Source organism: Vanessa tameamea, chromosome 18 (genome assembly GCF_037043105.1).
Source record: "Vanessa tameamea isolate UH-Manoa-2023 chromosome 18, ilVanTame1 primary haplotype, whole genome shotgun sequence".
NCBI classification, from domain to species: domain Eukaryota; kingdom Metazoa; phylum Arthropoda; class Insecta; order Lepidoptera; family Nymphalidae; genus Vanessa; species Vanessa tameamea.
Genome location: NC_087326.1, coordinates 2,745,573 through 2,761,519, shown reverse-complemented (window position 1 = coordinate 2,761,519; position 15,947 = coordinate 2,745,573). Strand labels below are relative to the sequence as shown.

Genomic DNA, 15,947 nt, shown 5'->3' with positions numbered 1-15,947 from the left:
CTTACTTAGAAATTATAAAATTTAGTCGTATTTTTTTTTAAATGTTTTAATTGAATATTTATGAATTAATAACTGTATGTATAATAATAATAAAATGTATATATAGCTACTTATATGTTAATTTAATTAGTCAGTGTTTATCAAAGACTTGCCAACTATAATAAGAAATCCCGTCTAACATTTTTATTAATAATAACTTTTAACGTAGCTTTTGAAATCGAAGCATTTATCTCGAGCGCATGTTACGAACATGTGGAAATAAAGCACTTCTTATAACGACGGCCATCTAGATACGTCGAGTTAGCATCTGGCGAACTCTTTAAGTTTCGATGTGTTTATTTTATTGAATTGCACTAATTAAATGTGAACTATGTTAAGATTAATGTTATGCGATTAATATAAATTAATTATAGAGTGTTGTAAATGTTATATTTAACCTGTTCGTGTTGTTAACAGTTTATTTTTATATAACTAGATGAACTCGCGACTTTACCCGAGCGAATTTATAAAACTTTACACCTAGAACACAAACCGTCACCTCTCATTTTATCCCCTCGAGGGGCGAATAAAAAACCTATGACCTTCTCCGGTACACGGACTATCTCAATAGCAAATTTCATCTAAATCAGTTTAAGCGTCAAGAGTTAACAGACAGTGTTACTTTCGTATTCATAATATTAGTATAGAGTATATTATATATGAAAAGAGGTGGTCCATACTCTGGCCAAGTGGTCCATATCTCAGAAACATTAGTCATTCCATTCACCGCCAATGTTAACCATGACAAATAAGACGATACATCCCATGGGCCTGTCATACCATTATCCTGACAATTAAGCTCAGTGTATACTATTACAACATAATCAGATTCATTGTTTGATTATAATCAAGTTATAAATTATATTAATACATATTAAAAAAAACAATTCAGGGGGTCTTTAATTACACATCCATATATTTAACGCAAAAACAACTTCAAACGTGAACCGGCGCGGCGGCTCTTCGTTTGGCGCAGCGTGTGATCGCGTGCTTGCAATATGTATACGAACACGCAAAGTTGGAGGACCTGTTTCATTATATAAGCTTCCTTTCCATTAATATATCGAATTGAGCGAATAACAAATATATATTCTACGGTCCAACAGAAAAACTTTGTTGTGTTTTAGTATAAGTCAGCCAGTGTAACTAGGGGACATCGTACATAACATCTTATTCCCCAAGGTCAGTACCGTATTGGTGATGTAAGGGTTGGTTAATATTTCTTACAGTGGCAATGTATATTTACGGTTGTTACCACTTACCATCAGATGACCCACTCGCCAGTCTGCCGACATATTTTAAAATAAATAAATAAAATCAAGTACCGCATTAGTCTGTATACGTATATTTCTAAATAAAATCGTTACACTTGAATAAATTCTGCGGACATTTGTAAATTTATTACAATTAAATTTGTACTAAATATAGATTACTTCAATCTATATAAACACTTATATACACTATATATTTCATACATATTTACATAAAACGTTTGATAATAACAAACAATTAAATGTTTACGGAGAAGAAATAGCAATCACTTTATCTGGAACTAGTCTTATCAGATTTAAACAATGATGTTCTAGTAAGTTTATTAGAATATCATTGGATTTAAACAAGACAATAACCAGAACAATTAATATGATTAAATTGCATGACATTTGAATGAAACATGAAAATACTAGATAAAACTAACATTCTTGACACTATTTAGAAACTTCTTATAGTGTCAGAAAAACGAATAAACAAATGAAAGGCATGACACTGAATACTGATGTTAGAGTAAATATTTTGACGTGTCGTATGTCATCCCCGTTTTGATTCGCATATATAAGTCGTCAATATAATTGTTAGTACCGCACGATGACAGCATTAGTGATTCCTGTGTGGTGTGAATTAATATTCTAAGACCAATTGCAAAATAATATTATAACTGACCGTTATAAATTAATGTTGATGATATGATACTTTCAAAAAAAACCTTTAACCAGAATATAAGTAGCTAGCTTATGAGACTTCAACTTTTTTTCTATTAACTACTAACAAATTGACAGAAATCAATTAAATTTCAAATAATTTGATAGTATTAATCCTTATCAAACTTTATTAACATAATATATGTATGTACATCGTAATTTTTAATACGAATCCCAATTGAGTTTATCTTTAATTTTTTAGTGCATTTTTTTTAATGTCAACTTCAGTATATTTAGAAGAACTATTTAAGACATACATTTTTAAATTAACATTTCAAAGTAATACGTCAAAAATATATATAATATAATTTAAAAAAAAATTATATATAATAATATATACATGTTAAATTTATTGTTATTTAAAAGTAGCAAACCGGTGATATGTCGGTGGTGAATATTAATTAAATGTTAAAGAAAGTAACAGAACTCTCATTGATTTTCCATGAAACCGATCTTGTTCAATCGGGTCTTGCTTTCATTTACATAACGTCCGTTTCACTGTATTTACTTTTCAATGGATTAGCTTATAATTCTCTTAGACAATTCAGTGTATATTATCGATAAATTTGTGATAACACTTGTCGACGTTATATTTGCAAGGGCGAGCAGTTGGTTTTCTTGCTTTTACCGTGTGAATATGTGACTGAAATCTTAAAATAATTTAGATCAAGTTACTTGTAGACGAAGATTAAATTTAACAGATATTTAATTGTAAATTGTCACTAGCAGACAATTTACAATTAAATATCCAAATATTATGTAATAAATTAATATTTTTCTTATTTACTTATATTTATTGAATGAAATTTTGCGAATATTTTATATGAGTTTCACAGCTACGAGCAACGCGATGAACGACAATAGTACTAAGACGGCCTTAAAGAACAGATACATTATTGTTTCGAGGAGCCCACTAATGGCGAGTGTCGTGTTGCTTAATAAACTTAACATCACGTAAAAAGCTTATTTAAAAAACAAAACACAGAAAATCCGTATAAGATGTGTAGAGTGTAGATATATGCAGAAATATATAATATATTACACCTCAAATTCAAGGGGTGAAATAACAGTAAAAAAGGTTAATTACTTTAAAAAAGCAAACCAAAAACGGTAACATCAAAAAAAGAGAGCGCTCCGTTTCAAAAATACATAAATTCTAATAGCTGATAATACGTGAACACCTTTTCCCTTATTATCGGAGGCAATACGAACAATGGGCAAACACGTTAATGGAAAACCAATGTTTGGTAAAAGATCATTATCGCTGAGTAAGCAACGTGTAAAAAGGTTAAACTATCTCGGAGAAGTAAATATTAAAAAGTAAAATACGAATGTATTGTTTGTTTAAATAGACGACATCTTGTGTAGTTACATAAATATGATTAATATATGTATATCATAATTTATAATGTAGCGTTTTAAACAAAACTTCGAGTTTCTATTCGAGTTGCGAATTAGAATTTCACGTTTCTAAATGTTTGTGACGGAATCTAGTATGAAATGGTAATAAAGACAGATTTACCTCTAATACCGAAATAATGAAATATTGTACAGAAATGTTTTTATAGAAAATATATTGTACACTGTATCAGTTATAACATTTCCAGAGTATCTACAAACAATTCAAGCACCGAAACGACAGCGCTATAAAAACACGTAGAAAACCCGTACGTTGATAATTAAAAGTAACAAAAAAAACATAAATATTAGAAGCGATAAATAAAATCCAACGATATAATAAAATTAACTGAACATTTGGCAACATTATCAAAACATCAGCTGCGTCAGTGTAAACAATTACTCGCAGCGTAAAAACATATCCAGCATAATCGGTAGGCTTAAAAATAACAGAAACTTATTGGCTTAATGCCAAGACATTTCTATCGGTCAAGGTAAACATAAAGAAAGGACGACCTTCTACCGTGACTATCAAAGTGAATATATTATAAACGATAAAAAATAATATGAACAGCAACAAATTGTCAAGAATTTCGACGACATTGTTGAAATATTAAAGGTTTTGTAAAAACTAATATAATTTTTATTTACAAAAACTGCAAACAATAAAAGGTTTTCTTATAATTTATTAATTTATAAAAACAATGGAACGTACAAACTTTAATTGATATTTTCATAAAATGGACTTCATTTGACGTAGCGTGTGATCGCGTATATTGTTATTGTATTTTCCAAATAAGACAATGTGCCTATTTGAGTACGTTTGCCGGCCTGCTCGTTTGCACAAATATGGACAATAAATGCAAAAAGCAAACAAGCCTTTCATTGAAAGTTTTATAAGGCTTCATGGAAATAAATATTAGTTTTGATAGATAGTTCTATATTTATATAATCCTTCTTCGAAACAAACATATATGTCCTAAGGAGGTAGAATATTATGTGACATTACCAAAAAAAAAACCAGCGACGTCATTGTACAATAAATTTAAGCAATATCGTTCCGTCTTTATACTCTTATATTATATATATATAGACTAGCTGACCATTCCATCTTTGTTTGTGAAAAAAAAAAAAAAAAAAAACCTACCGGTTCAAATCTAATCCAAATATCGACATCTCTCTAATCGTTTATGAAAAGTTCAGTTACGTACGCACGTACAGAAGATTTATGTGTATAAATATTTAATTTTGACACATTTTTAAACAATAAGAAATACGATTGTTATAATTTACAATTATTCACACGCGAGTTCCGTCCGTTCTCATTGCTAATTCTAATACATCTTACCGCAAGACTCACTCGAGTTTTTTCAACGAGTTCTTTCAAACATCTTAATTTCATTACACGCAAGCGTTATGGCATATACACTTATGATAAACCGATTTTATATAACTTATATATAAGCAGATAACATTAAACTCGCAATTATATTGTTAAAGTGATTGAAGCGTAACCAATTAAACATGTTAACACTTCTGCAAATATAAATTATTTATATTCAACGAGAATTTTCCATAACACAATCTATTGTTTATTATTTAAAGCGTGACAATCTTATAACAATCACACACCTGGCAGTACACATAGATAAACCTTTAAAATATATATATTTTTTTTACGGAATACGTGGACGTGCAATTCGACCACCTGGCCAAGTGGTGTAAAGAAATGCAGTAGTGTAGAAATATTAAGCATTCCTTATATACTCAATGCGCGCCGTTTTCATGGGCACGCCACTCCGAGGTCCCGGGTTCGATTCCCGGCCGAGTCGATGTAGAAAAAGTTCATTAGTTTTCTATGTTGTCTTGGGTCTGGGTATTTGTGGTACCGTCGTTACTTCTGATTGACCATAACACAAGTGCTTTAGCTACTTACATTGGGATCAGAATAATGTATGTGATGTTGTCCAATATTTGATATTTAAATATTTTATTTAACCAGATGAAATAAGATGTTTTGTCCCTTGTTGTACTGTCTCACTCACCCTTCAAACCAGAACACAACCATACTAAGTGTTACTGTTTGGCAGTAGAATATCTTATAATTTACTATGATGGACTTGTACAAAGGCAAATCATCATCATTATCAGCCTGTATTAGTCCACTTCTGGACATAGGCCTTCCCCAAGGCGCGCCACTGAGCCCGATCTTCGGCCCTTCTCATCCAGCAGCGTCACCGGTGCGAGTTGCGCCCTGCGGTCGCCAACCCGCATGCCCAGCATGGCGACTATGGCATTACCCCCCCTATGATAAGTCCAATATACAAAGTCAAATCACCCACAAGTAATATTGCAATTATTATTCACCAACCCGAATTAGATCATTAGCGTTTAGAGCTCTAAATCTTCTTATCAAAGAGAAGGAGGAGATGCGAGAAATTAGCAAGCGATTACAATTTAAAACAAATCTATAAAAGTAAGTTTAGCAGTTCCGTATTTTAACTGATCTGACTTTATCTTTAAATAAGGAATATAGGTACTGGTATAAAAAAATAAGTTAATAAAAAACACACCTTGGTTAATCTTTAGTAATTATAGTCTATAATTATTCACTAATGTGTATGTAAACGCTACAAAACCTTAACACTTCCAATGTCAGATGTTAACGTCATGAAAATAATTGTTCCGAAATGCTTCATATTAAATAGTTAATTATACCGCAAAGATTTAACTCAGTCTAGATTGTGTATCTACACTTTACCAGTAACCTTGTATTAGTTCCCATAGTTTAGTAAGCTAATTAAAAAAGTAAACGATTACCCACAATTAGCGATTCTGTTTCTTAAATGTGCAAACTTTGTTTGCACAATAAAGCGTAATGTGATATTATTAGTTACGAAAAAGCAACTGCAACGTGCTACATTGGGTATAGTATAGTTTTTAATGTTTAAAATTGTTATATTTTATGAAAGTATTTTGAATTAACTCCGCTTAAAAAAACGCAATAGTTTCTTAACTATTGCGTTTTTTTAGCATTCTTAATGCTTACTAAATTTTAAAACCAATTTGCAATGATAATAAATAGCCTTTCATAAATTAAGATAAATATTGAATTGTTTAATAGGCTGATAAGGGGTAAATATATCCTCTTCAATAATCAATAATCACTTCTTGTATTTCAACACGTCTCTTTTGATTTAATAAAGCTATCTGTCAGGTTTTTACGTTTGCGCATGTACAAAGTCACAAATATACAATAGCATAGGACATAAAACAAAAAGTAAATAAATAATATTTGACATCGAATTGATATCATTGTTCGAGAGCATGAATGATCAATGATATAAGTTATGAATTTGCCAAGAAAACGGCGTTTTGAACGTCAACGAAGCTGTTATCGGAACTTTGGAAGTAAGTTAAAGTGGATATAAATAGTTAAGTAGAATACTGTTGTATTATAAATAAAGATATATTGATTAAGAACTGTTAGTAGTAGTTTACAATATAGTTGAGTTATTAACGAATTACATAGAATAAGTAAATCTAAGGTTTGTTTATGCATGCTAGAGTGTTCCTGCGCAAAAACAATCTCTAACATGTACTTCAGCTTTAGAAACCATTAGCGTTATTCTAATTGAATTTTAAAGATGTTACATATCAGATGATTATCCGTTGATTTCACTTTTTCTACTTAATTTAATATTGAAAGTCAACAACAGAGTTAATCCGTCACGTCGAGCAATTCAAAGATTTTATCATTTAATTTAAAAAAAAAATGATCGTACCTTACAACATAAAGGGATTACGGTCGACTAAGTATTTCGATTAAATAAGGATTAGTTCAGAGCGTTACGTATATTAACCGTTTGATTAAATAAAGTTAATTTAATTATTCACACACCAGTTAAGTTTATATTAATGAGATTTTAATTACTGATGTGATTAATTTCTATTTATAGTTTACAATATGATCATACCCTTACTTTACTTTACCAATGTTTATAGGCAGTTACCACTTCCTATCAAAGGGACAAATTACTCATCTACTTTTTTATTATAAAAAAAAGAAACTAGTAATTAATTTAAAAAAAAAACATATTTTCCATAACAATTACTTACATTAAGTCCTTAAATATATACAAATAAAAATTAAATATAGTTACTGTATAATCATGACCGCGTTAAATTATGTCAAGAATGCTAGCAGTGCTTCCCCGTTGAATCGCAATTCCGATCCTCTGGGCAAAAAATGAACCAGCCCTTCTGTCACCAGAGGAGACAGTAAGGCGAGGTATTATACTTTTAATAAAACTTTTTGCACGACTTCCCCAAGGTCTAAATTATTTACATTCAATTGTAAGTTAAGCACTTTATAATATAAGTGTAATAATTATTCTTCCTAGACAATCTAGGTCATTCGGCGGAAATACTAGACTAAGGTAAAAGTGGGAAATAATAATTCTAGAAATTGCTAAGATTTACAGGGCTCTCAGTGTTCAAATACCACTAAATCATCTGCTTAATTGCCCTGATAAATATACATGTGAAAATGAGTCACGAACGACGGTAATATTATTAGATATTATCACTAGAAACGAACGATTTACGGATTTTTACAGCTAGAATAACATAACATTATTTACGGGTAAAATTTTATGACAATCGTAAAATCTAGATGTTACGTGTGAGATCAAACAGTTTATTATTAAATTAGCAAACTGTTATAAACACGAACATATAAGTGATAATTTAGATTAAACATTCTTGTATCAAAATATATTTACAAAAGAAAAAAACTTTTCATTTTCCACGACTGGGTTTGAAAGGTCAGGAGTTTCTTGCACCACGTTTTTTACGGATTGTTGGATGAACGTCATAATAATTGTACAACTAATGTTATTTAAGGTTAAAATTAAAAATAAAAACTTATGAGCTGCTAGTGTGTTAGTTATTTTTGTATTTTTGCATGCATTTTTTAATTATTGGGTCCATGTATGTACCGCCAAAGTAATTGTATCCAGTTTTGCGAATAAAATAAAGTAAATATACACAGAGTTTGTTAATTTTCTTGCCGGTTCTTCGAGGGTAGCTTTACATATCTACATAGTAAAAAACAAACTCACTACCCGCCCTCTGTACGCTTAGATCTTTTAAATTATTTTAATACGGTTATCGTCAATAAACAGATTCAAGAGGAAGGTACACATGCACATTATAGTAGAGAACAGCCGACGATAACAACTTGCCGAGTCGGAAAAAAAAAACCAAAAATTTTCTTGGGAGAATTTAATATAATTATGTATAATGACAATTAAAAACTGCTAGTACAATTATAATTGAATAAGATATAATTTTATATGGTTGATTGAATTATATTTTTTTTTATAGCCGAGCACAAGATGAATAAAAGCAACAAATGACGTCGGTGAATACTCACACATGCTTGAACTCGTGATCTTATATTAAAATCCAGTGAACTGTGCTCTGAGCCTTGTTGGCTTCATATATTTGTGTCTGTCATTATACCAAGTTATAAGAAGGCGTACGTTGACAAATTAGACAATTTTAGCTGTTAATTATTAAGCAAACTTCCGGTAGAATAACTCTCCATAGAACCTGTTTTGAATAATCAGAGACCACAAATCCGTACATACTATTAGGAAATTTCTTGGAATACAAAGAGGTTCTAATTATATTTTTTATTATTCATGGTGTGAAAGAATACTTAGACAGATAGTTTGTCACTGTCTAACATAGAAATGTTTATAGGACAAAAAAGGATGGATATATGACAACAGTATGTCTCAGTCAGGATAGTATTTGTTCTGCCCACGCTTAATTGACTACCGAAAAATTAGCTACACGTTAAAAAAATACAATGTATCAAATTAATAAAAAATATCTATACTATATAATAATACATATATATTTATAAACAAAGATATATTCTCCTACAAAATATTTTCAATGTTGGACGTTTTAAATATCTTCTAAATGCTAGGGCAATATCGAGTATATTTCAAATCAATACAAATAATTCGACACCTGGTACTTATTATACAGCCTACTGTCAATATTATTGGTTACATATAATCGAAGGGTTTTAAACCTTATTCACATCATTTTAAACATCAAAATTGTATCACACCAATAAGCAACTAGCCGCAATCATCCAATCATATTATAAAATATGATATTCATTTTTTGGATCCCGTCAATAAATTCCCGATACACTTACCAAATGAACTTGAAATTTGAACTTTATTCTGATATAGATAAGAATCACTTTTGTGATAGATATAAATTTAATGTGACAAATATTGGAATAGAGAAGCATAAAGTAATCGATATGGTTCGACAGATATCGATTCCGAGACATCGATTGTGACAAGTAGACAATATAGGCTTTAACTAATAACATAAACGCAACATAAGCTGTATTGTGTAGTATTTTATGATACCAGAGGGTTATTCAATGATATCAAATCTTTTTGGATGATTCACAGGTTGCTCAAAATAATATAAATAAAAAAAAACTAATTTCAGTACGAAGATACAAATTCAATAATGTAGCATATCAATATTTAAGTAAGTCGTAATTAAATTAAGGCGAGGTCCTTCTATCACGAGTTTTCTCGGTCAACTGACCGGCATATGTTGACCTATTAGTTCAATTTGAGCTCATAACGACGTTTTTTGTTTTTTTTTTATTATTATTTTCGTAAGCAAGTAAAATTCCTAAAACAATTGGGTTAGTAAATATTGAGCACGATCATATCTTTTTCAATGAATTATTCTTATCCTAAAGCAATAAAAACTAACTTCTAAAGTGGTTTAAGTCGAAAAATTTTATGATTTATATAAAAATTTGCTATATTTTTCAATCGTACAAAGTATTTTCAATCATGTATTGATTTCATAAAAATAGTTTATATAAAACCTCAAAATCCCAGTTAATAGTTTTCTGTGTCATAAAATAATTAAATTATTTTTTAAATGCAATTAAAAATACGTCTAGACTAAAATATTTCACCTTAACGCGAACTCACCGGTATATCTTGTACAAACCGAATCAAACTCTATAATAATTTCAGTAATAATAATAATACCATCTTTCATTATTTGGACAAGATTTGCTCTTATCGTAAGTTAACTGAGCGTGTATTGTGAAAGATTATCTTAAAATAGCCGAAGCACTATTTTCATAACGGTCGTTATTAATGGTTATTGGCTTTGTAAACTGAAAGGGCAATTTATCATAATATTAATGAGAATCTGTTATATAGATCGCTATACTAATTGAAATCACAAACTTTCTATTTCTGCGTGTAATACTTAAATTTAAAAGTACAGTGGAATCCGTTTATAATGACATCGAAGGGATTTGACAAACACGTCATACGAGTATATAACGACGTCATACAGAGCGTTTTGTGAAAAAAATAAAATATATAGGTAGGTATAATAGTATGTATTTTGCACGTAATAAGTACATACAAAACGTGTAGGTATGTACTACATTTTTCATATTTTAATGTAAGTAATCTGTAATTTTTATCTGCTTTTGTTTTGTAATAACAGTTTCTAATACTATTGTGTATAGAAGACAAAGCCATGGTCAAATTATCATTTTCACTATTGCTCTGAACAAATCTGCAGCCTTTACTGCCTCTTCTGCCTCTTCTGCGGTAGGTAATGGTTCTTCCTCGCCTTCTTTTTCCCCGTATGTGATGCGTGACCTTCAAGTGTCAATTATTCACTCAGATTAATAATAAAAACGAGCCGGGTGCTGAACGAAACATTACCGAAGGTGTAAAGAATCATGTCGGTCATTATAACCGGACATAATTTATTAAAAATGGGTCATAATAAGCGAACTGTCACTATAAGGGAAGTCATTATATCAGACTTTTTTACAACGAATTTTATATGAGAACCAAACTTCATAGTGTAAATACGGCACAATAAACGATTGGTCAATATAGGTGGAGTCATAATTAACGGATTCTACTGTATTCTGTAACTTAAACATTTTTTTTTCATTCATATATTTTGCCTTCAATCAATTACCGCCTTTTTCGAGATATTTTTTCAAGTTCGCCAAAAGAATCTAGAGTATACTAATTAATCTTTTCTAAAGAAATAGAAGTTTTTTCTACTTTGACTATGAATATATAAATGGGTTCATTGATATTAGTCATTAACTTTATAACTGACTAGTAACGTATAAAAAAGACTATAGTTGGGGTTCAACCTTGCTTCCTACCAATTCATTTAATAAATTTCATAAAATTCGGTTTAGTAGTTTGGCTATTAAAGCGTAACAGACAGACGAAAGTTACTTTCGAATTTTAAATATTAGTATAGATAAAATAATAAGAAGATTCAGAAAAAAGTAACGCACCTGACGCTTTAACACATAATTATCAGTTAAGAAATTTTGTGGAAATGACAAGGATCTATTGAAAAAAATAATTTAACATTAATTTACATATTTTAACGATTTGATAATGATCGTGTAAATGATTGTGGTAGCTGTGAGGCTTTAATTAAATAAATATTATCTGGACGGGAAATCTTTATGGGAACGCATGTTCAAACGGTGACCCAACACCCGTTAACGTATGTTTAAATTTAAGATAACGTGACAAATGAAACTTAAACCGCCTAAAATTATGTAAGAACAACTAATGACTACTCAGGAGAATTCAGTAGCAATTCGAATCAAAGTGTTCCCATGTATAATGTACATTATGTATCTATACAGGACATAAACTACAGATACAGTTATTCTTTCAAGTGCTTTGGAAATCGCTTTAAAAGTCAATTAGAGTGTAGTTCTCTAGGATACCTAGCTTCTAGATAAATATATTGAACAAGTATTGCTTCTATTTACTAGAAGTACTTTGAAAAAGGAATGGCTAATGATTTTCACAATGGCAGTCCTCATGTCATGTCATGTCCTCCCCATTTCTCATTTACTTTTATGCCATCTTTGTTTTTTAATGGTATATGTAGATGGGCAAATGGGCCACCTGCAGGTAAGTGATCGCTACTGCCCATAATTGGCTATGTAAGAAATATCCATTCGAACGCAAAATACTATACTATGGTGGTACCTACTCAGAAGGATTGCACAAAGACTTTCCACCAAGTAAACCAACTTTACTAGGGAATTTAATAGAAAAAGAGAATATATTCCCTATAACATTCTGCTTCCAAATCTGTATTTGAATTCATTTTAATTGGATACAAAAATCCAAGTCGCAATTCTTTGAAGTTATCTCGTACTAGATTATTCCCAGCGTAAGTTCTTTGAAGCTTCGGTCAACAAAATATTTGAAGAAAAGTTAATAGTCAGAAAGCGGAAAGCGACAATAACTATTAGTCAACTAAACATATTGACTGTAAATATTGACAAGGAATCGACTAGGAAATTCTCATAGTAATTCACACCTTGTTGTCGTGGAAATTATTTCGGGAATGTGGAATTTATGAGTGGACTCATAATTGGTTAAATCTTAAGGAACATTTAGCGTTGTTATGATATTATATATATTTGAAAAGATATTTTTGAACAGCACGTACAATTTTCGTTTTTGTACAATATTTAGTACAAATACGCATCATACGCATTGTCCGTCGTATAGTAATTCTTATGTTTAAAAGGTTAGGTCAAACCCTTTGCGACGATAGAACGAAGGAATCTTATTGTCACTGAACTTTACATTTTTTAGAGATTCATTATATATCAGATAATTCTCTTGATAAAATTCTGCCACATGAGTATCTGTCAACCCTATGACGGATAAAACCTTAGGTAAAAGACACCTTATTTCTAGAGTCATACATTTATAGACTGATACTTTTAGGTTCTAAGTAAGTAGATAAATTCATAGAAAAACATCTAGAATTCAATTATTATAAAATAAAAAACATACCGTGAGTACTGGAAGGCCGATTCCAATGATGTATAGCATTAAATTCGTGACGGTCGATTCTTTATAGGGGTGTTTGAGTGATTCATCGTCGCAGAAGAATCCACGCTTATACGGCGTTCCCCAAAGGTAGAACACTAAGATCAGGAAACCAACTGAAACAAGAAAAAACATAAATTAGAACATTAGTAAGTTATAAAGAATCGTTTGTACAAAACTAACAACGTCAGATTGGAAACAAATCTAGTAAAATCATTTAACCCATTTTTAATTGTCATATCGAATGAAAACATCATTCGAATGACAATTCAGTTACGCAATAACAACTAGCTGATCGGATGTTGGAGCCAGGTGGTAAGTGGAACTCTTACGAATAACCCTCTCGAGTTTGGGCTTATTTTGTTTGTTTTCACGAGTCCCATACAAAAAACGTAATTATAGTTTATATTATTAGTATCTTGTGCACCCTCGTCTTACTAGATATTACTACATATGTATAATTATGTTTTATATGAACCTTAAAGGAGTGTAATGAAATTAATAATTTAATATAATAAGTCATCATAGGACATCGCCAATTTAAATTTAAAAATAATAATATTCATGGATAATATTAAAAGTCAACACAAAAACTATCATCTTATAGGAAAAAAGCAGCGGTTTGTTATTTTGTACCATACCTTATATAAGAATTGTGTTGTTAATCTACATAAAAAAATAACGCTACAGAGAAAAATAAAAATAAAATCATTTTATTAATATTTATCATCCAGTAATAATTGTTAATCCTATTTCTATATATTAATGTATTGATAACATATAATATACAATTCGGTCAAATTGTGTCATAGCGAGTGCGTATATAAAATTTTATTGACACAGCCGTTATTTATAGGTATGAGCTTTTTATAGCTCAGTACAGCTGTTTAATACCAGTTATAATATGTATTTAATAAACGAGTTTTTACTGATATCCCAGTGATAGTACGATGTTTTATTCAGTTAATGAGGAGTCACTTCCGATGATGATTAATATCATAATTGTATTAAAGAAATACTTACCTAATAAAAATTATCTAAGTTTGAAGAACATTGCATCGTGAGTTTAATTTTATTAAAAAATAAGAAGCGAGATGGGTTCAGTGATCAGATTATTTGGAAATATTTATATCTGGAACGGACAACTTTTTAAACAATGAACATTGTAAATGTACTGAGCTTAAAATACTATGTCTATAAAAAACACTGTAAGTAGATACAGTCAATATTGTTCGCTAAGTCGTCTGGATCAGATTAATAAAATCCATACAAAAAGTTCCTTCGAGTGGCGAGTTAAGAAATTATTTTGTATGTACATATGTATGTGCTTTACTATGAATGATTCACAAATCTAGCGACGGTCTTTCCTGCACTTCTTAGGGTTGGCTGGTAAATGTTTTAATCATTACGCCCACCTTTTGTACAATAAACATATCGTAATGTGCAATAGAGTATTAAATAGATGGATACGTAATAATTATTCCCTAATACGTATATTATTTACTAAAAATTTACTAAATTAAAAAAGAGAGATCTTAAAATGTAAAAGTATATATACAAACAACATGAAACATTAAATACTAAAATAAATTCACTTATAAAAAACGTTCAAACGAATAGCACTGATAATAAATCAACTCACCGAGTTAGACACTATTAAAACGAACAGCTTGCCATCAACAAGGAATTTAAATTGGTGCAGACCGATACCATTCCCGCCACATTAACCATTGTTTCGATTGTTTCCTTTCCAAACATCGGGACGAACGGACAAAAAACATCAGGTAGGTGACGCGAAAACGCAGAATTAAATTGCAATGAAATGCCATTTAATATCTTGATGTATTAATTAATATAACAAATATTAAACGTTGTTTAATTTAATTTTTTAATTATATCAGTTGCAGGTTATATTTATTGCGTTTTTGTCACGTTGGAATATGAATAATATTGTATTGTTTCGATAGATAAATAAAGACAGACACAACATAACTATCTATCTCTATTTTTCTCAATGTATGGTAAAATACGCACACGATTAGAAATTTTCAGAACACTTATTAACAGTTTCTCCGGTTTTTCTTTTTATTTTTTCCAGTTCATATTGCGTATTCTTAGCTAAGACAGGACGTCTTTCGGGTCACATTGGAAATAAATGTCAAATCCAGACTAAAATAAAATGATTGCCTATCTTTACTAATATTATAAATGTGAAAGAAACTCTGTCTATCTGTCTATTGCTCTTTCAGGGCTTACCCACAGAACCAAAATTGTCGAAACTTGGTATGAAGAAAACTTAAACTCCAATGAAGGGCATAGGCTACTTTTTCATTAGACAAGAGACGACTAATCTTTAAAACTCGAGCGAAGCCGCGCTTGACTAGTTTCACTTTTTAGTTTCAAGTTTATAGTAAATTATTATGAAGATTATTTAATAAGTGGCTATATCATATAATACAAAATACATTCAAATCAGTATTGCATCAAGCCAAAAGAAATTACCTACTCGAAAATTTGACGGTTAAAATAAAACCCTTCTAAATTAAAATGTTGTTCA

The 15,947-nt window shown here is 30.2% G+C and overlaps 2 protein-coding genes across 2 annotated transcripts in view; both read right to left on the bottom strand.

Moving 5' to 3' along the window:
• LOC113400186 (putative leucine-rich repeat-containing protein DDB_G0290503) overlaps positions 1-15,947 on the bottom strand; it is a 364,402-nt gene that overhangs the window by 224,753 nt on the left and 123,702 nt on the right. The gene's annotated exons all lie outside the window — the stretch shown is intronic.
• The window catches only part of LOC113400192 (putative phosphatidate phosphatase), an 89,013-nt gene that overhangs the window by 47,501 nt on the left and 25,565 nt on the right, over positions 1-15,947 (bottom strand). Inside the window, exon 2 of the mRNA XM_026639672.2 lies at positions 13,355-13,506. Coding sequence (XP_026495457.2) covers positions 13,355-13,506 — 152 coding nt within the window. The remainder of the gene's footprint in view (positions 1-13,354; positions 13,507-15,947) is intronic.